At 44.3% G+C, this 21,426-nt stretch overlaps 1 protein-coding gene and 1 pseudogene across 7 annotated transcripts in view; both read right to left on the bottom strand.

The window, feature by feature from the left end:
* Nucleotides 1–21,426, bottom strand: part of LOC110162336 (protocadherin gamma-C5-like) — an 89,754-nt gene that overhangs the window by 3,228 nt on the left and 65,100 nt on the right. The window contains exons 1-4 of one of the 7 annotated variants that reach the window (XM_055159316.1): nucleotides 5,060–7,743; nucleotides 2,871–2,929; nucleotides 2,120–2,173; nucleotides 412–509 (exon numbers count right to left, since the gene is read on the bottom strand). In XM_055159316.1, coding sequence (XP_055015291.1) covers nucleotides 412–509; nucleotides 2,120–2,173; nucleotides 2,871–2,929; nucleotides 5,060–7,522 — 2,674 coding nt within the window. In that variant the 5' untranslated portion in view covers nucleotides 7,523–7,743. Of the gene's footprint in view, nucleotides 1–411; nucleotides 510–2,119; nucleotides 2,174–2,870; nucleotides 2,930–5,059; nucleotides 7,744–8,150; nucleotides 10,593–21,426 lie in introns of those variants that run through there. The other 6 variants (XM_055159317.1, XM_055159319.1, XM_055159318.1 and 3 more) reach the window with 6 other exon arrangements.
* On the bottom strand, nucleotides 11,086–20,269 carry LOC110162241 (uncharacterized; annotated as a pseudogene).

Genomic DNA, 21,426 nt, shown 5'->3' with positions numbered 1-21,426 from the left:
TATTGAATTCAACAAAGTGATGGTCCCTGTTCAGGGCCTCCAGGCACAGCTGCAGTCAAACCTGTGACGCAGGTGATAGAGCACTCACCTTATAGCCAGTCCTGTCCTCCACTTCAAACTCCTTGGCAGACTGGCACCCATTTTATTCTTTATCAGTTACAGGACAGCTATGCCTATTTAAGTAGCTCACCACCACACACATATGGTCTTTTGTAGCATTTTTAGAAGATTACCATTATACACTGACTTTAGCTCAAGGCCTCTAACTGAATCTCAACGCACACTCCCTGCAAGTCTCTCTCCACATGTGAAATTACTAATATAATCATAATGAGATCCTAATGGAAAGAGACATTTGTTAATTGTTATAAAACAAGTTGTTTCTGTGCAGTATCATTATAAAGGTCTCACCATTGGCTGCTGCCATCAGAGCCTGGAGCTGTTCCGCTTCAGTCGGGGGCTGGGGCCAGGGCCCGGTTCCCATGGCAACCTCAGGTCCTCCAGTGGCCCTGAAGAACAAAATGAAAGCAAGTGTAACTCCCTTGTTTGGTTTGTACAGTGTGTGTGTGAGACAGAATGCATGTTAGATGACAGTTGGTGTTTCACAAAGTCAATAGTTTTAATGACAAAGCTCACACAGAGATATACACAACCTGAGGAGAGACTGGAGGCCTAATGTTTACTGAAAAGGGTGTGTCTCAAGCAAAGATGCAGTCAGAAACACAGGCATGGAGGCAGGAGCAGGCGTGGGACTCACTCTCTATGATGTGACCTGGGCCTAGCTGCATCTTGTCTGCTTAAATATTTAATAAGCCACCTGAGGGGAAATTACAGTCTGACTGTCTGAATAGTCTCACACAGCACCCAGGGAGCACCAAGCACTCACATCTGTCCAACAATCCACTTCAAAGACCTGGTTTTGTTAAGTTGCATTGGGGAAAAAAGGAAGAAAACAATAAAATAACTATGCTCTCTATTTTCTAATCTGTCACATAGTATACAATCACTGCCTTTTCTTGATCTGAAAATAATTGTTGAACATCTAAAAAACTACCAAAAACAAAAAAAAAACACAGTTCAGAACTATTCCACATACCCATCACTTCTATAATATCTATACAATGTGTCTCTACCTAGGAAATAAGTAGATTATAACATTTTAAACGAAGTGGTGGTTCTATAAAAGCACAACTTTAACAAATTGGATTGGACAAACAGACAACAAAAGATAAAACCAGGGAAAGTAAAAAGAATTCCAGAACAAAGAGCGCCTTTGTAAAAAATTTAAGTCTCAGCCAAACATGTTCATTCTGGTGCCAAAGAGACATGGGTGCCAGACAATAACAAAAGACACTAGGGACTAGAGTCTGGTCACTATACGAAAAAAAAACAAAACAAAAAACTATTTAGTGTATTTTCTGGTCTAGTAATGGTAGCGGTAGTAGTGAAGCTTCACTTGTTAAATACACACGCGTTGTATTTTGCCCTTATCCATTTGAATGGTTAAACTAACATTTTTTGGTCAGGATCCTGTGCACTGTGAGAATGTCCAGACCAAATACTGTTTCCCCACAGTGTAAACATGCTCTATCTGTAGAAAAAACTTCCCTTTAACAACTTGGGAATAGGTTTAATGTGGTGTAGTGTTATCTCATACTTCTGGTCTTGAGTATTTTATGTAATCACATATAAACATGTAGTGATGCTGGACTGCCATATTCACAGACACACATTACATTAAAGGCAGCAGGTTATGTTCAGCCAATTGTCTCTTGGAGTGGAAACAGAGCTCTCAGACTGTAGTGACTGTAGCACACATATACAAGGCATAGCAGGTCTACAAAAACACTGCACGCAAACTCAAAACTGTCACAATCCTTTCTATGCCACAGCAGGCATTGTGGCCTATGCACATTGATCGACAAACCCCATCAAACTTTCAGGGGAAGCTAAAAGAAGCTATGGGTAAGAAACATCTACACACAGCACAGCACTCGACTGCAGTGCACTTTAAAAGTCACTCTCTGGCCTTAGCAGCTGTAAAATGTCCAACCATCCAAAAGTCATCAGCTACTAGGGCTACAGAGTGACCGCACAGTGTCTATCTCTATTTGAATACCTTGTCCCACTCTTCGGCGTCCATCGAATTTGTGTACCGTATGGCATGTGGGGACTAAAAACACAACAGGTTACAAAGTTCGAAGAAAATGCTAAGAATTTGCATTTTTTAGTTAAATCCAATAAAACATTTTCATCAATTTGCTTATGTATGTGAGTGTAATTGGTGGCGTATGTTTTATTTCAATATTTTTCCCAGTATATTTCTTCTGCAGAGCTTGTTTCCAAAGCAGAAAATCTTATAAAAGGAGTCCCTGAGAGTGTAGCCTGGCAGCCTATGATGCATTGTGCAATCCCTGCTATATGAAAACTGTAACATTACATCCATGCAATTGGGAAACGCATGCCTTCGGAGTTATCTATGTACAAACACTAATGATAACAACACTGATCAAACAAGGACAGCTAAGAGGAGCTCTCAGATGACAGGGAGGAAAGAGAGGGGTGAATAAACGCTCCATCCCCCCACCATGGCCTTGCTGACTGTCCCTCATCAGCGCTGAGTGATGGTGCACACGCTCACAGAGCCGAGAGAACAGGAGGAGTGGGGGGAGGGGAGCGGAGGCAGCCATTTTATAGAGCAGCCTAGAGACAGGCACAGATGCTCTTTCTGTGCAACAAAACTGGACCATAAATGCCACAGGTTCAGATACACTTCCTAAATATACAAGACGAATGACCTAATTTGTAATCCACTCATGCTGTAGTTTATGTATAAATGTAGAAGGCTGTGCATGTAAGGGTTTACTTACCCACTAGGTCCTGGTCTTTGTCCCTGTGTGAAGCGCCAGTCATTTTGAGGAGGTTTTTGCTGCAAGGAAAATAAAAAAAATGCAACGTTAAACAGTGCATAGGCTTCACAATGGTAAAAACCAGTAATGTTGGTGAATGATTGCTGCGGTATGAGGTGATTTAGTGTGTGATATATTTTCAATTATTATAATACTTACTGTAAAAACACAAAAAGTAATAAACATATAGGCAGAATTTAAATGGAAAAAGCTAAGACCACAAAACAATACAACCAATACATCAAAAGGACATTCAAACTAAAATAACCTAAATCTAATAACAGCAATAAGGACCAGCAACTTCACAAATGATTTACTTGGATGTCACTAGGAACTGAAGCAGCCAAAACCTTGATACAGTAATAGACATTTTTTTACTCTATAATTAGAACCATAGATCTGTTTCATCCATCTCAGCGCATCTTCCTCATCTCACTCAACTCTCAGTGGTTGGCACCTTATCGACACAAAAACTCCCCAGAGAAAGATGCTTGTGGGATGATATTCTGCATTATTAATATAACTGTTCCAACCAATACAGATGAAGCTAGAGAGAGGCTGACCAAACATACAAGGCATCACAACACACATGTACAGAATCCAGGCATTTAGTGACCTTATACAATATGATATGGATACAACTAATGGCAACTAATTCCATGTCCATAATATGAACTCATTAGAACGGAAAGTATATTGTTCCACATATGTCACTAATACAAGTAAACATAGTGAATATATTTTGATACAATATTTACTACTCTTACCACCAACAGTGACATTACACTGTATTAAAAATGAGCTACAACTGATACTCTGTAACAGCCACAGCTACTGTTCAATGCCAGTATTGATATTAAACACTGGAGCTAAACAAGGGAAACTAATTCAACATCATCTTTAATGACTACAAGAGCTAGCATAACTTAACAGAGTTTTCTTTCTTTTTTAAGAATATGCTATTTTATAATTTTGAGCCTTTCATAAGATTAGGAAACACACAAAACAGTAGTTTGATTTGAACTATTATAACGCTAGTTTTTGTAAACGGAGAAGAAGAGCAGAACTCCACACTGAGGCCCAACATTCCATCAGAGTGACACATAGACAAATACTGAAGGTATCCATGATCAGCCTGAGAAACAGCGGTCAACTTTGTACTTCTCCTCTACATCTTTAGCTAACATTTAAACAAATGTATGTGTGTAATTAATAAAAATGTGGACACTTGAACAGCGGATTAATAACACCATAGTTTGCCATAGAACTGCAGTTGTAGTGTAGTTATGTAACACATATTTCATCAACAACATATATTCTGACAATGGCAATTCTTCTTCTTCTTGTCTGAAGAGAAAACAATAACCATGAATCACAAATGCAAATTTAAAGTTGGTTACTAATACCAACCACTTATTGTCATACAGTTTCTTCACAAGATTCTTAGAATTCAAATGTTATATTAATCTTTTGGCTCAACAATCCATTGCTAAACATCACCATGCGACTCACAGACATTTTTACTCCACTTTTAATTTTCAATATGATTGTAAATAAATCTAATTAATTATGATAGTAAGATAAATCCTCATTGTAGATGAAAAAAGAAAGTACAAAGGGCAGATATCCAGCTGCCTGCACTGTTTCATGTGTAAAGTCAGTCTTTGTTGTTCTATCTACTCAACTATCTCACTTCTGTCCTGTTGTTTGAATCACACACGTGTTGCCAGAGCAGAGAGACAGATGGTACCCGGCTGACCTCAAGGGTAACCTAATTCAGCTTCCTTTTACTTGAGTGAGTCACTAGGCTATAAAGGCATCCCCCCACACACTATTATTCAATAATATGTGGAGCCTTCATAGAAAATTATAAGACAAAGCTGTTCCATGTGACCTGCTTTGATCAAGTACTGCAAACAAATAACCAAAAGTTCAGAGAACAACAGGAAGTCAGGGGTCAGGCCTTAGACCCAGCTAATTCCTGTTTTTACTTTGTGCACTGTTTCTCTCCTAACCCTTTCAGGAGTCTTGTCTGTCTAAATACAGGTCCTGTAATATCAGTACTGTTCTGTATTAAATTAATAGTGTTGTGATTAACAGACACATGTCTAGTGCAATGCTTCTGTTGGCGCTCTTAAAGCGGTTCTCACCTCACTTACAGAGTTCATAAGGTGCTGCCTGCTGAGTGTCATGTTGAGTGTGTTGTTGTGACTCAGCATGGGCGTCTTCATGAATACAAAGTCACTTCTGCTGGATAAGGTGGAGTAGCAGGGTCTGTAAGTGCGTGTGTGAGGCTCCTGGGGGCCACCCACCACTTCCATATACCGTATAGGTCCGTCTGTATTAAGCTGTAAGTGAAGGTCTTTGCTGGGTCTCTGATGATAGCGACTGGATCTCTGCTCAAAGCAGCAGCAGTCAGAACCACCCAATCCAGGGCTCCGGTGTCGGAGGCAGCGCACCATCAGCACCACAAATGTGATGAAGGAGACTCCAGACACACAGGCCAGAGATATGATGAGGTACAGGGTGATGTTTGGCATCCCAGAGTGGTGGTAGAAGGGTTTGTGGCGGGGGGCCACAGGAGCATCATTGACTGGGCTCTTCTCATCAACAGTTACAGTGATGTTGACAGATGTAGACTTGGGTGGATCACCATTGTCCTGGATGATGACTGTTATGTGATAAGACAGTCCTGCCTCCTCTTCTGCCCATTTATGGGCAATGCGAAGTTCACCACTGTGTGCTGCAACACGAAACATGCCCACATGTGGTCCAGGGGCAATGGAGTAGAACAACCATGCATTATGGCCACTGTCAGCATCGACAGCTACGAGTTTGTTTATGAGGTGCCCTGGACCGGCAGAAGGGGGCACAGAGAGCTGCAGGCCTTTCTCTTTTTGATAGGAGGGGTGCACCAGCACGGGAGCATTGTCATTGACATCAATCACAAATACATGCACTGTGACATTGGTTGTCCTTGGGGGCACCCCAGCATCCTGTGCTTGAACTTCAATACGGAAAGCATTGAGTTGTTCATGATCTAAAGAACGCATGCTAAAGATATGGCCACTTTCTGGGTTAATGTAGACATATGAGGAGATGGGTGAGCCCTGGACCATGGAGGGGAGGATAGAGTAGGAGACTTTGGCATTGTCCCCTAGGTCTGGGTCAGTGGCTGTTACAGTTGTAATGGGGGCAGTAGGGGCATTGTTTTCAGGAATGTCCACAGAGTATGAGCTCTGGGAGAAAGTAGGTGCGTTGTCATTGACATCAGTTAACTTGACCACAAAGGTAGTTTGTGATGTCAGTGGTGGGGATCCTGCATCAGTAGCCTTAATAACTACTGTATACTCAGGTACAGTCTCTCGGTCCAGGGCTCTAGCCGTGGTCAACCTGTAGTGAGTACCAAAGGTTGCAGAAAGTTTGAAAGGCAAACCTTGCTGTACAGTCAAAGTCACCTTTCCATTGGGCCCAGAGTCTAGATCTCGAGCACTTAGAAGAGCTATGACGGTGTCTGGGGCTGCGTCTTCTCTGACTGGACTGACAGGGGATGTAAGTGTCACTTCAGGCGCGTTATCATTGACATCAATGATATCCACTATGACGTTACACGAGCCCTCCATTGCAGGTGAGCCTCCATCTCTTGCCTGAATTGTAATGTGATAAGAGGTGGTTTTCTCATAATCCACGTCGCTCTTCACACGGATTTCCCCCGTTTTTGCATCTACAGTAAAATGTTCAAGCACACGTGAAGGTGTGTATTTGCTGAACAGAAACGATACCTCTCCATTATTGCCCGAGTCTGAGTCTGTGGCATTTAATTTTGTTACCAAAGTGCCTGGTGCCACATTCTCCAACAGTGTCACTTTCTTTACTGGCTCGTCAAAAATGGGCGCATTGTCATTTACATCCAAGATTTTAATGAGTAATAGCGTGGAGCCGGATTTTTCCGGCTGACCCCCATCCACAGCTGTGAGCAACAAGCGGAACGAGGCCTGCGTCTCTCTGTCCAGAGGTTTGTCCACCACCAACTCCGGGAATTTGCTGCCGTCACTTTTAGTTTCTACATTTAAAATAAATAAGTCATTGGCGGCAAGGTGATACGTGCGTAACGAATTTGTACCCACGTCTGGATCGTGTGCGCTCTCCAATCGAAACCTTGTACCTGGTGAAGCCGCCTCTGATATGTCCAAAGAAATATTTGTGGTCGTAAAGTGCGGTGCGTTGTCGTTCACGTCCAGGATTTCCACCACCACACGCAGCATTTCTAAAGGATTTTCCAAAAGTATCTGAATAGGCAGTGAACAAACTGGACTTAACTCGCAAAGTTGTTCCCTGTCAATTTGTTGTTTTATCACCAAGTCGCCAGTTGCTTGTTTTAACTCAAAATACTGGGTAGGAGAGTCCGAAACAACACGTAAATTTCTCTGAACAATCCGCTGTGTCGTAAGTCCCAAATCTTTCGCGATATTCCCAACAATCGAGCCCGGGCTTAGTTCCTCCGACACGGAATAGCTGAGCTGAGAGGACGCGGAGCAGAGAGACGCCAGATAGAAGCAGAGGCTGAATAGCGGCCCCTGTCCTCCGCGGCGCTTCCTCCGCTGTGAGTCCATGTGCTGCGCTCCCGCGGAGAAAGGAAAAGTTTGAGCTTTCACCGCAACATTCCTATAATCCAATTCAACCGGTGGTACCAAACACCGTGTAAAAACATGGTGTAAAGAAAAGTTGTCTGGGTGACTAAAGTTATCATAGTGCACTTCTATCAAGAAAAAAAGTAATCTCACTCGAACACAGAGACATGTCTCCCTCCGACTCTCTCCTCAGTCTCCAGCGCCTCGCAGCTCACATGGGCGGGGACATGCTACAGGACCTACCCTTCTTTTAGGAAAACTGGGCTGAGCTTCAATAAACACACGCTCCCACAGCACAAGAGGAGAGGCACAAAAGTTTTACACAACTAGTCTGACGGAGTTTTTATTGCTGTTCAGTAAAATGAACACAAACAATGATGCTATGTAAATGAAAATAAAAAAGAAAAGTTATACAAGATAGGGTATGATAAGATATTTGGCCTTAAATTAGGCCCTAAAGAAAGTTAGTACTTTGTGTCCACACGATGGCACCATATTGCGTATAGCTTGAGCCTACAAATGGGCACTGTCCCTATGGAAGTGAGAGGGACGCGTTTACACATATTTGTTTCCTAAACCATAAGTATATTCATTACGGGCATACTCTCACCTGTTGACTCTCAAATGTCCACGTGCTGTCTGGGAGAGACGCATCCAGGACACTGATGACCTCCTTAAAGTCAGAGGTGCTGCTGGGCTTAATCAGAGTGAAGTCACTGTACTCTGACATTGGAGACATACACGATCTGAACGACTGGCTCTGAGACATCATGTCTCCCCCCAGGACCTCCACATACTTTATAGGTCCATCAGTGTTGAGCTGGATCTGCAGGTTTCTGTTGGGGTTCTTGTAATCGTCACAGTCGCTGCGTCTGACGCAGCAGCTCGCGCTGCCCCTGCTGTTCCTCACACATTTCACCGCTAAGATGAGAAAAGTCACCAGAGACAGCACAGACACCGAGGCCAGAGACAGGATCAGATAGAGCGCGAGGCGGCCAGTTTTCCCTCCGGACTCCGTTGCTCTGTGCCTGTTGTCCAGGATGGGCTCGTGCAGACCGTCCTCCATCAGGATGGACACCGTGACGGTGGCGGACTGCACCGGTTCACCGTCGTCCCTGATCTCTATGAGCAGCCTCTGAGAGGAGTCGTCCTGCTCGGCCACAGCGCGTTTAGTCCTCACCTCCCCTGTGTACTGGTTCACACCGAACAGAGACGCGTCCGTGGCCTCCGCCACTTTGTACGAGATCCACGCGTTATGACCCGAGTCCGCGTCCACGGCCGTCACCTTGGTAACCAGGTGACCCGCTTTAGCTGAGCGGGGCATCCTCTGGAGAGAGAGGGAGCCCAGGCCAGCGGAGGAGGGGTAAATAACAGCGGGGGCGTTATCGTTCTGGTCCAGGATAAAAACATGGACCGTGGCGTTGCTGCTGAGACTCGGAGAGCCCTGGTCCTTGGCCTGGACCACGATCTGAAACACCTTGAGCTTCTCATAGTCAAACGAGTGCATGCTGTAGATGCTGCCGTTCTCTGAGTTTATGTAGACATAAGACGAGACTGACACGTCCTGCACTTTAGAGTCCAGAATAGAGTAAGACACTTTGGCGTTTTCTCCAAAATCCAGGTCCGAGGCTGACACCGAGTACAGTATAGAGCCAGGGACCCCGTTCTCTTTTAAATACACATTATAAGAAGACTGGGAGAAGACTGGGGGGTTGTCGTTCACATCTGAGATACTGACAGGGATAGTTTTCTTACTGGAGAGAGGAGGAGAGCCCGAGTCTGTGGCTGTTATCTCTATGTTATAAAATGGTACTGACTCTCTGTCTAAGGTGCCACTAGTTATGAGGGCATAATTGTTTGAATAAGACGATTTAAGCGTAAAGGGAGTCCCTTTGGACAGAGATAACTCCACTTTACCATTGTCACCGGAGTCTAAATCTCTGGCACTAATCAAAGCCACGACAGTACCGCTGGCTGCGTCTTCTCGCACCGACTTTGGCTGAGAAGTTAGAACTATTTCAGGAGCATTGTCATTTACATCAATAATGCCAATGTGGACAGCACAGTGACCTTCCATTTCTGGAATACCTTTATCTTTTGCAGTTAAATCAATGTCATATGACTTGGTTGTTTCATAATCTAATTCCCCTTTCAGTGATATTTCACCTGTTATGTTATTGATATCAAATACTGTAAACACAAACGCGGGAGTTCGAGAGCCAAAAGAGAATTCCATATCGCTGTTTAGACCTTCATCTGCATCTGTCGCCTTAGGCCTAATAACAACAGATCCTCTTTTCACATTTTCATTAATAGAGACCTGGTAGTTACTTTTTTCAAACACAGGAGCATTATCGTTTGTATCTATGACATTTATAACTATTAAGGAGGTACCAGACCTGACTGGATTACCTCCATCTAACGCTGTGAGTAAAATTTTATGAACTGCAGTTTTCTCTCGATCTAGTGGTTTCTCTATTACCAGCTCTGGTACCGTCGTACCGCCAGCCAGTTGTTTAATCTTAAGTGAACAACACTCATTTTTACTAAGAGTGTATGACTTTAGGGAGTTACTGCCAACGTCAGGGTCCTCTGCGCTTTGTAAAGGAAACCGTGACCCAACTATAACCACTTCGGGTATTTTTAATGCTGACACATTTGAAGTAAAACTAGGGGAATTGTCGTTAATATCCCGTATTTCAACTTCAATTCTGTGCAACTGTAAAGGATCCTCCACGACAATTTGTAGAGGTAAAATACAATTTTCTCCTTTTCCACATAAAGCTTCTCTGTCTATTCTGTCGTTCACCACCAGCTCACCCTTCCCCGAGTTCACAGTGAAATACTGCTTCCCAGCCTCAGCAGCGACACGCAATTTGCGCTCAAAAATCTCAGATAATTCCAAACCCAGATCTTTCGCCAGATTTCCTACGACAGACCCCCGCTTCAGTTCCTCTGGAATGCTGTAACGTGTCTGTCCAAATGTTGTACTCCACAAATGTAAGAAATAATACCACCAAAGCAGCTGCCATCTCCAGTCAATAATTTCCATTTTCTTTTGTTCGCCCCTATTTAAAAAAAATCATTGTTCCAATAAAGGATGTCTAAAAAATGAAAAATCCAAATTATAACTTCCATGATCATATAAAGCCAAAATGGTTATTTCTCATGAATAAAGTCAAGAAAGCATCCTCGATACTGCCCCCACCACAAGCTATGCTTTGTGGATTGGTCCTGAAGCTGCGTGGGGAGGGGAGTAGATCTCTTTGTACAGTCGAGAATGCTATTGGCTCAAAGCATCCCCCAATCACATTCAACAAGATGAGGCAAAGCAGTGCTACAAACCACAACCGTTCTAAAACAAAAGCTTAGAGCATTCTGCAAAGTGTGCAAAACGGCACAATAAACGTGGGCTACAACATGGAAAACATTATGTCGCCAAAGGTGATGAAGAGTAGAGAGAAAACTACCTAGACCTAAACACCGATATTCTGTAGATGACTCTATAAAACAATAAAGCCTCCCCCGTATTATCTTCTTGAAACCTAATGCGGGAACCACTGACTGAACTCTGTCCAGGGATGTGGTGCTGAAATACGGAAAAGGGTGCATTTTATGTTTACGTTGCCACCCAATATGTGGAAGTTACTGTGTGTATATATATATATATATATATATATATATATATATATATATATATATATATATATATATATATATATATATATTTTTTTTTTTTTTTTTTCTCACCTGTTGACTCTCAAATGTCCACGTGCTGTCTGGGAGAGACGCATCCAGGACACTGATGACCTCCTTAAAGTCAGAGGTGCTGCTGGGCTTAATCAAAGTGAAGTCACTGTACTCTGACATTGGAGACATACACGATCTGAACGACTGGCTCTGAGACATCATGTCTCCCCCCAGGACCTCCACATACTTTATAGGTCCATCAGTGTTGAGCTGGATCTGCAGGTTTCTGTTGGGGTTCTTGTAATCGTCACAGTCGCTGCGTCTGACGCAGCAGCTCGCGCTGCCCCTGCTGTTCCTCGCACATTTCACCGCTAAGATGAGAAAAGTCACCAGAGACAGCACAGACACCGAGGCCAGAGACAGGATCAGATAGAGCGCGAGGCGGCCAGTTTTCCCTCCGGACTCCGTTGCTCTGTGCCTGTTGTCCAGGATGGGCTCGTGCAGACCGTCCTCCATCAGGATGGACACCGTGACGGTGGCGGACTGCACCGGTTCACCGTCGTCCCTGATCTCTATGAGCAGCCTCTGAGAGGAGTCGTCCTGCTCGGCCACAGCGCGTTTAGTCCTCACCTCCCCTGTGTACTGGTTCACACCGAACAGAGACGCGTCCGTGGCCTCCGCCACTTTGTACGAGATCCACGCGTTATGACCCGAGTCCGCGTCCACGGCCGTCACCTTGGTAACCAGGTGACCCGCTTTAGCGGAGCGGGGCATCCTCTGGAGAGAGAGGGAGCCCAGGCCAGCGGAGGAGGGGTAAATAACAGCGGGGGGCGTTATCGTTCTGGTCCAGGATAAAAACATGGACCGTGGCGTTGCTGCTGAGACTCGGAGAGCCCTGGTCCTTGGCCTGGACCACGATCTGAAACACCTTGAGCTTCTCATAGTCAAACGAGTGCATGCTGTAGATGCTGCCGTTCTCTGAGTTTATGTAGACATAAGACGAGACTGACACGTCCTGCACTTTAGAGTCCAGAATAGAGTAAGACACTTTGGCGTTTTCTCCAAAATCCAGGTCCGAGGCTGACACCGAGTACAGTATAGAGCCAGGGACCCCGTTCTCTTTTAAATACACATTATAAGAAGACTGGGAGAAGACTGGGGGGTTGTCGTTCACATCTGAGATACTGACAGGGATAGTTTTCTTACTGGAGAGAGGAGGAGAGCCCGAGTCTGTGGCTGTTATCTCTATGTTATAAAATGGGAAACTCTCTCTCGGTCTAAAGAACCACTAGTTACAAGTGCGTAATTATTAGAAAACGAGGGTTTCAGACTAAAGGGAGACCCCACTGGTAACTTTTAAAACTACTTTGCCATTATCGCCCGAGTCTAGGTCTCTGGCACTGACCAAAGCCACTACAGTGCCTTTTGTTGCGTCCTCGCGCACTGGGCCAGGAGTGGAAGTTAGGATGATTTCTGGAACGTTGTCGTTCATGTCTATTACTATTATCTGTACACGACAATGTCCCTCCATTTCAGGAACACCTTTGTCTCTGGCTGTTATTGGCAAATCATAAACAGTATTTAGCTCATAGTCTAATTTTCCTGCTAAGGATAATTCACCCGTGTCTGAATTAATAATAAACAAAGACAAATATGTCTCGGGTGTGTGCTCTGCAAAACTATACTGAACCTCTCCATTTACCCCTTCATCTGCGTCTGTAGCTGCAACTGTAACTAGAAGTGACCCCGATAAGTTGTTTTCCGGAATAGTTATATTGTACAGAGACTTCTTAAACACTGGAAAGTTATCATTATTATCTAGTACTGTAACGAATATTTTCATTGTTCCACTTTTAACAGGATTTCCTCCATCTAATGCTGTCAGTAGTAATTCATGAACCCCTTGTTTCTCTCGATCAAGCATTTTATCTAAAACCAGCTCGGGGACCTGTCGGTTACGAGGCAAGTCTTTCATTTTTAGGCTAAAACATTCACTTTTACTCAGAGTGTAAGATTTCACAGTATTACTACCTACATCCGGATCCTGAGCTGTCTCTAAAGGAAAACGCGCTCCTGCCACTGTCGACTCAGCTATTTTCAAAGACTTTTGCTTTGCTAAAAACACTGGTGAATTGTCATTAATATCTCGTATTTCCACTTCTATCCGATGGAGCTGTAGTGGATTTTCTGTCACGACCTGCAGAGGCAAACACGCAGCTGGCGCTTTGTCCACATAAAGCTTCTCTGTCTATTCTGTCGTTCACCACCAGCTCACCCTTCCCCGAGTCCACAGTGAAATACTGCTTCCCAGCCTCAGCAGCCACACGCATCTTACGCTCAAAAATGTCTGTTAACCCCAAACCAAGATCTTTGGCGATATTTCCTACCACAGAGCCCTGCTTCAGTTCCTCTGGGATGCTGTAACGAGTCTGTGCGTCTGTCAAACTCCACAAGAGAAAGAAAAATAATGCCAACAGAGCGTCCACCACGCCACTGCTCCACGACCCATCCTTTTTGTCACTGATAAATCCTCAGTCCAAGTCACATTGGTGGATAAATTGAGTCAGCCCATCATTCCTGACATTAAAAAGTAAGATCCAGTAAACGATTTATTCTCAACAAACATTAATATCCCAAAATGGGAAACGGTCAAACAGCGCATCTCCGCGCTGAACAACACTGACGAGTCTTATGGCTGTAGCACTCAGCAGCAGAGGAGTAGATCTCTTTGTACATGGAGGAATTCTATTGACTGAGAGCAGTTAACACCACCAGCCAATAAAAGAGCAGCCAGGTTCCCTGTTCTATATGTACACTATCGAGTTATATTTTGTTGAGCAAAGTTTTGTAGTAATTAACATAAAATCTAGCACATTAGAACACATAAAAAATATTACACTTCAATAGTATTAAAACGCCATTATATTATATACACGGCCTTACTCCCTCCTCCCCCATAAAAGAGAAAACACACAAAAAAAAAATCATACATATGTACATAAACATATAAACATACATATATAAATATGCAAATTCATATACATGTGTTATGTATGAAAAGAACTGTAAATAAAATATTATATAAAATGTATTTATGTATTTTACAAAACGTTCAGAACATTTTGAACAATTAATTCCCATTATATTCTAATGATTTGATTTGGGTTTTTCATTAATTAATTTATAACATTATACTGGGGACAGACGCTGTCCACAGTCTTGGTGCTGAACTACAACTTGCTCAGTCAAGAAGACATAAAAGGACACACTACACAAGATTAACTAACTTCAGAGAAATTTCTAATTGACATTTATCTTCACATACTCTCACCTGTTGACTCTCAAATGTCCACGTGCTGTCTGGGAGAGACGCATCCAGGACACTGATGACCTCCTTAAAGTCAGAGGTGCTGCTGGGCTTAATCAAAGTGAAGTCACTGTACTCTGACATTGGAGACATACACGATCTGAACGACTGGCTCTGAGACATCATGTCTCCCCCCAGGACCTCCACATACTTTATAGGTCCATCAGTGTTGAGCTGGATCTGCAGGTTTCTGTTGGGGTTCTTGTAATCGTCACAGTCGCTGCGTCTGACGCAGCAGCTCGCGCTGCCCCTGCTGTTCCTCACACATTTCACCGCTAAGATGAGAAAAGTCACCAGAGACAGCACAGACACCGAGGCCAGAGACAGGATCAGATAGAGCGCGAGGCGGCCAGTTTTCCCTCCGGACTCCGTTGCTCTGTGCCTGTTGTCCAGGATGGGCTCGTGCAGACCGTCCTCCATCAGGATGGACACCGTGACGGTGGCGGACTGCACCGGTTCACCGTCGTCCCTGATCTCTATGAGCAGCCTCTGAGAGGAGTCGTCCTGCTCGGCCACAGCGCGTTTAGTCCTCACCTCCCCTGTGTACTGGTTCACACCGAACAGAGACGCGTCCGTGGCCTCCGCCACTTTGTACGAGATCCACGCGTTATGACCCGAGTCCGCGTCCACGGCCGTCACCTTGGTAACCAGGTGACCCGCTTTAGCGGAGCGGGGCATCCTCTGGAGAGAGAGGGAGCCCAGGCCAGCGGAGGAGGGGTAAATAACAGCGGGGGCGTTATCGTTCTGGTCCAGGATAAAAACATGGACCGTGGCGTTGCTGCTGAGACTCGGAGAGCCCTGGTCCTTGGCCTGGACCACGATCTGAAACACCTTGAGCTTCTCATAGTCAAACGAGTGCATGCTGTAGATGCTGCCGTTCTCTGAGTTTATGTAGACATAAGACGAGACTGACACGTCCTGCACTTTAGAGTCCAGAATAGAGTAAGACACTTTGGCGTTTTTCTCCAAAATCCAGGTCCGAGGCTGACACCGAGTACAGTATAGAGCCAGGGACCCCGTTCTCTTTTAAATACACATTATAAGAAGACTGGGAGAAGACTGGGGGGTTGTCGTTAACATCTGAGATACTGACAGGGATAGTTTTCTTACTGGAGAGAGGAGGAGAGCCCGAGTCTGTGGCTGTTATCTCTATGTTATAAAATGGGAAACTCTCTCGGTCTAAAGAACCACTAGTGACAAGTGCGTAATTATTAGAAAATGACGGTTTAAGGCTAAACGGAGACCCCACTGGTAACTTCAAAACTACTTTACCATTATCGCCCGAGTCTAGGTCTCTGGCACTGATTAGAGCAACTACAGTGCCTTTAGTTGCGTCCTCGCGTACTGGATTGGGAGTGGAAGTAAGAATTATTTCTGGAACATTATCGTTAATGTCTACGACCATCACCTGAACACGACAATGCCCCTCCATTTGAGGAACACCTTTGTCTTTTGCCATAACACGCAAATCATAAACGCTACTGAACTCATAGTCCAATTGTCCAGCTAGTGATATTTTACCACTATCTGAATTCACGTTAAACAAAGCTAACAAAGACTCTGGAGTATGTTGAGCAAATGCGTATTCAACCTGTCCGTTTGCGCCTTCATCCGAGTCTGTGGCTTCAACTTTAACAAGCACTGCCCCCGACTCACTGTTCTCAGGGATAGTTAGGTTGTACACAGGTTGGAAAATACCGGGACATTATCATTTGTATCGAGTACTGTAACTATCATTTTCATTTCACCTGTTTTGACGGGGTTTCCTCCATCAAATGCTGTTACAAGCAATTCGTGAGCACTCTGTTTTTCTCGGTCAAGCATTTTGTCTAAAACCAGTTCCGGGGCCTGTAAGCCACCAGGCAAAACCTTCATTTTTAAACTAAAATATTCACTTTTACTCAAGAGTGTAACACTATTACTACCTACATCTGGATCTTGGGCTGTTGTCTAAAGGGAAACGAACCCCTACAACAGTAGACTCTGCTATTTTTAAAACATGTTGCTTGTGTTGCAAACACCGGTGAATTATCATTAATATCTCGTATTTCCACTTCTATCCGATGAAGCTGTAGTGGATTTTCTGTCACGACCTGCAGAGGCAACACGCAGCTGGCGCTTTGTCCACATAAAGCTTCTCTGTCTATTCTGTCGTTCACCACCAGCTCACCCTTCCCCGAGTCCACAGTGAAATACTGCTTCCCAGCCTCAGCAGCCACACGCATCTTACGCTCAAAAATGTCTGTTAAGCCCAAACCAAGATCTTTGGCGATATTTCCTACCACAGAGCCCTGCTTCAGTTCCTCTGGGATGCTGTAACGAGTCTGTGCGTCTGTCAAACTCCACAAGAGAAAGAAATAATGCCAACAGAGCGTCCACCACGCCACAGCTCCACGACCCATCCTTTTTGTCACTGATAAATCCTCAGTCCAAGTCGCATTAGTGGATAAATTGAGTCAGCCCATCATTCCTGACATTAAAAAGTAAGATCCAGTAAACGATTTATTCTCAACAAACATTAATATCCCAAAACGGGAAACTGCCAAACAGCGCATCTCTCCGCGCTGAACAACACTGACGAGTCTTATGGCTGTAGCACTCAGCAGCAGAGGAGTAGATCTCTTTGTACATGGAGGAATTCTATTGGCTGAGAGCAGCTAACACCACTATCCAATCACAGACCAAACAGTTTTTCCTATCCTCCATGTACACACTATTGAGCTTATATTTTCATCGGCAAAGTTTTTTTGTAATTTACAAAAAACGCAGGCTACATAATGTTTTACTATTATTTAAACACAAACATATTATTGAGAAGGCCTGATCAATTAAAATGAAAAAATAAAACAACTAAGCAAGAAACGGAGTATATTAAATTATATGGAAATAATAAATAAACTGGAGGTCACATATTACATTTTTTTTGATAATATGATTAAGGTTTTTGATTAAACATTTTATAAAAGTTCTATAATATGAAAGGAGGCTGACAGTATAGAAGGGGAAGTCGCTGTTGACTACAGTGGTGCTGAAATACAACTTCTTACTAAAGAACATATAGGACACACTGCGGAAATGTACCTAACTTCAGAAAAGTCTCTGTTTGATATTTATTTTTTTTGTCGTGCTCACCTGTTGACTCTCAAATGTCCACGTGCTGTCTGGGAGAGACGCATCCAGGACACTGATGACCTCCTTAAAGTCAGAGGTGCTGCTGGGCTTAATCAAAGTGAAGTCACTGTACTCTGACATTGGAGACATACACGATCTGAACGACTGGCTCTGAGACATCATGTCTCCCCCCAGGACCTCCACATACTTTATAGGTCCATCAGTGTTGAGCTGGATCTGCAGGTTTCTGTTGGGGTTCTTGTAATCGTCACAGTCGCTGCGTCTGACGCAGCAGCTCGCGCTGCCCCTGCTGTTCCTCACACATTTCACCGCTAAGATGAGAAAAGTCACCAGAGACAGCACAGACACCGAGGCCAGAGACAGGATCAGATAGAGCGCGAGGCGGCCAGTTTTCCCTCCGGACTCCGTTGCTCTGTGCCTGTTGTCCAGGATGGGCTCGTGCAGACCGTCCTCCATCAGGATGGACACCGTGACGGTGGCGGACTGCACCGGTTCACCGTCGTCCCTGATCTCTATGAGCAGCCTCTGAGAGGAGTCGTCCTGCTCGGCCACAGCGCGTTTAGTCCTCACCTCCCCTGTGTACTGGTTCACACCGAACAGAGACGCGTCCGTGGCCTCCGCCACTTTGTACGAGATCCACGCGTTATGACCCGAGTCCGCGTCCACGGCCGTCACCTTGGTAACCAGGTGACCCGCTTTAGCGGAGCGGGGCATCCTCTGGAGAGAGAGGGAGCCCAGGCCAGCGGAGGAGGGGTAAATAACAGCGGGGGCGTTATCGTTCTGGTCCAGGATAAAAACATGGACCGTGGCGTTGCTGCTGAGACTCGGAGAGCCCTGGTCCTTGGCCTGGACCACGATCTGAAACACCTTGAGCTTCTCATAGTCAAACGAGTGCATGCTGTAGATGCTGCCGTTCTCTGAGTTTATGTAGACATAAGACGAGACTGACACGTCCTGCACTTTAGAGTCCAGAATAGAGTAAGACACTTTGGCGTTTTCTCCAAAATCCAGGTCCGAGGCTGACACCGAGTACAGTATAGAGCCAGGGACCCCGTTCTCTTTTAAATACACATTATAAGAAGACTGGGAGAAGACTGGGGGGTTGTCGTTCACATCTGAGATACTGACAGGGATAGTTTTCTTACTGGAGAGAGGAGGAGAGCCCGAGTCTGTGGCTGTTATCTCTATGTTATAAAATGGGAAACTCTCTCGGTCTAAAGAACCACTAGTGACAAGTGCGTAATTATTAGAAAACGAGGGTTTCAGACTAAAGGGAGACCCCACTGGTAACTTTAAAACTACTTTAGCCATTATCGCCCGAGTCTAGGTCTCTGGCACTGACCAAAGCCACTACAGTGCCTTTTGTTGCGTCCTCGCGCACTGGCATTGGAGTGGAAGTAAGGAATGATTTCTGGAACGTTGTCGTTTATGTCTATGACTCGGACCTGTACACGACAATGTCCCTCCATTTGAGGAACACCTTTGTCTCTGGCTGTTAATTGGCAATCATCAAAGTATTGTGCATTTTCATAGTCTAATTTTCCTTTTAAGGATAATTCACCCGTGTCTGAATTTAATAAACAAAGACAACATGTCTCGGGTGTGTGCTCTGTGCAAAACGTATTCTGAACCTCTCCATTTACCCCTTCATCTGCGTCTGTAGCTGCAACTGTAACTAGAAGTACTGACCCGGTAAGCTGTTTTCCGGAATAGTTATATTGTACAGAGGCTTCTTAAAAACTGGGATGTTATCATTATTATCAAGTACTGTAACGAATATTTTCATTGTTCCACTTTTAACAGGATTTCCTCCATCTAATGCTGTCAGTAGTAATTCATGAACCCCTTGTTTCTCTCGATCAAGCATTTTATCTAAAACCAGCTCGGGGAGTGGTAGTTGACCAGGCAGCTCCTTCATTTTTAGACTAAAACATTCACTTTTGCTTAAACTGTAAGATTTTACAGTGTTACTACCTACATCCGGATCCTGAGCTGTCTCTAAAGGAAAACGAATCCCCGCGTCTGTTGATTCTGCTATTTTCAAAGACTTTTGCCTTGCTAAAAACATGGGTGAATTATCATTAATATCTCGTATTTCCACTTCTATCCGATGAAGCTGTAGTGGATTTTCTGTCACGACCTGCAGAGGCAACACGCAGCTGGCGCTTTGTCCACATAAAGCTTCTCTGTCTATTCTGTCGTTCACCACCAGCTCACCCTTCCCCGAGTCCACAGTGAAATACTGCTTCCCAGCCTCAGCAGCCACACGCATCTTACGCTCAAAAATGTCTGTTAAGCCCAAACCAAGATCTTTGGCGATATTTCCTACCACAGAGCCCTGCTTCAGTTCCTCTGGGATGCTGTAACGAGTCTGTGCGTCTGTCAAACTCCACAAGAGAAAGAAATAATGCCAACAGAGCGTCCACCACGCCACTGCTCCACGACCCATCCTTTTTGTCACTGATAAATCCTCAGTCCAAGTCACATTGGTGGATAAATTGAGTCAGCCCATCATTCCTGACATTAAAAAGTAAGATCCAGTAAACGATTTATTCTCAACAAACATTAATATCCCAAAACGGGAAACTGCAAAACGGCGCATCTCCGCGCTGAACAACACTGACGAGTCTTATGGCTGTAGCACTCAGCAGCAGAGGAGTAGATCTCTTTGTACATGGGAGAATTCTATTGGCTGAGAGCAGCTAACACCACTATCCAATCACAGAGCATTCAGGTTTCCCTGTTCTATATGTACACTATCGAGTTATATTTTGTTGAGCAAAGTGTTGTTTAACGTAACATCAAACATAGCACATTAGAACAGATAGAACATACGCTTCAGTAATATTACAGAACAAATATATTATTTATAAGGACTGACCACAAAAAATGTGAACTAAAAAGACAAATAACTCTAGAAAATGATACATATGTTATGTATGAGAAAGAACTGTACAGTATATAAAATATTATATAAAATGTATGTATGGCACAAAATGTTCAGAACATTTTGAATTATTAATTCCCATTATTTTCTAATTATTTCATAATTGACCTGTAAAAGAAATAATAGAAAATAGTCTAACATTACACGGAGGACAGACGCTGTCCACAGTCATGGTGCTGAACTACAACTTGCTCAGTAAAGAAGACATAAAAGGACACACTAGAAAAAATGAAGGAACTTCAGACAAATTTCTAATTGATATTTATCTTCTCATACTCTCACCTGTTGACTCTCAAATGTCCACGTGCTGTCTGGGAGAGACGCATCCAGGACACTGATGACCTCCTTAAAGTCAGAGGTGCTGCTGGGCTTAATCAAAGTGAAGTCACTGTACTCTGACATTGGAGACATACACGATCTGAACGACTGGCTCTGAGACATCATGTCTCCCCCCAGGACCTCCACATACTTTATAGGTCCATCAGTGTTGAGCTGGATCTGCAGGTTTCTGTTGGGGTTCTTGTAATCGTCACAGTCGCTGCGTCTGACGCAGCAGCTCGCGCTGCCCCTGCTGTTCCTCACACATTTCACCGCTAAGATGAGAAAAGTCACCAGAGACAGCACAGACACCGAGGCCAGAGACAGGATCAGATAGAGCGCGAGGCGGCCAGTTTTCCCTCCGGACTCCGTTGCTCTGTGCCTGTTGTCCAGGATGGGCTCGTGCAGACCGTCCTCCATCAGGATGGACAC

Source organism: Boleophthalmus pectinirostris, unplaced genomic scaffold, assembly GCF_026225935.1.
Source record: "Boleophthalmus pectinirostris isolate CB_2022bp ecotype Guang Dong unplaced genomic scaffold, ASM2622593v1 HiC_scaffold_23, whole genome shotgun sequence".
Taxonomy (NCBI): Eukaryota; Metazoa; Chordata; class Actinopteri; order Gobiiformes; family Gobiidae; genus Boleophthalmus; species Boleophthalmus pectinirostris.
This window is presented reverse-complemented; position numbering and strand designations above follow the sequence as displayed.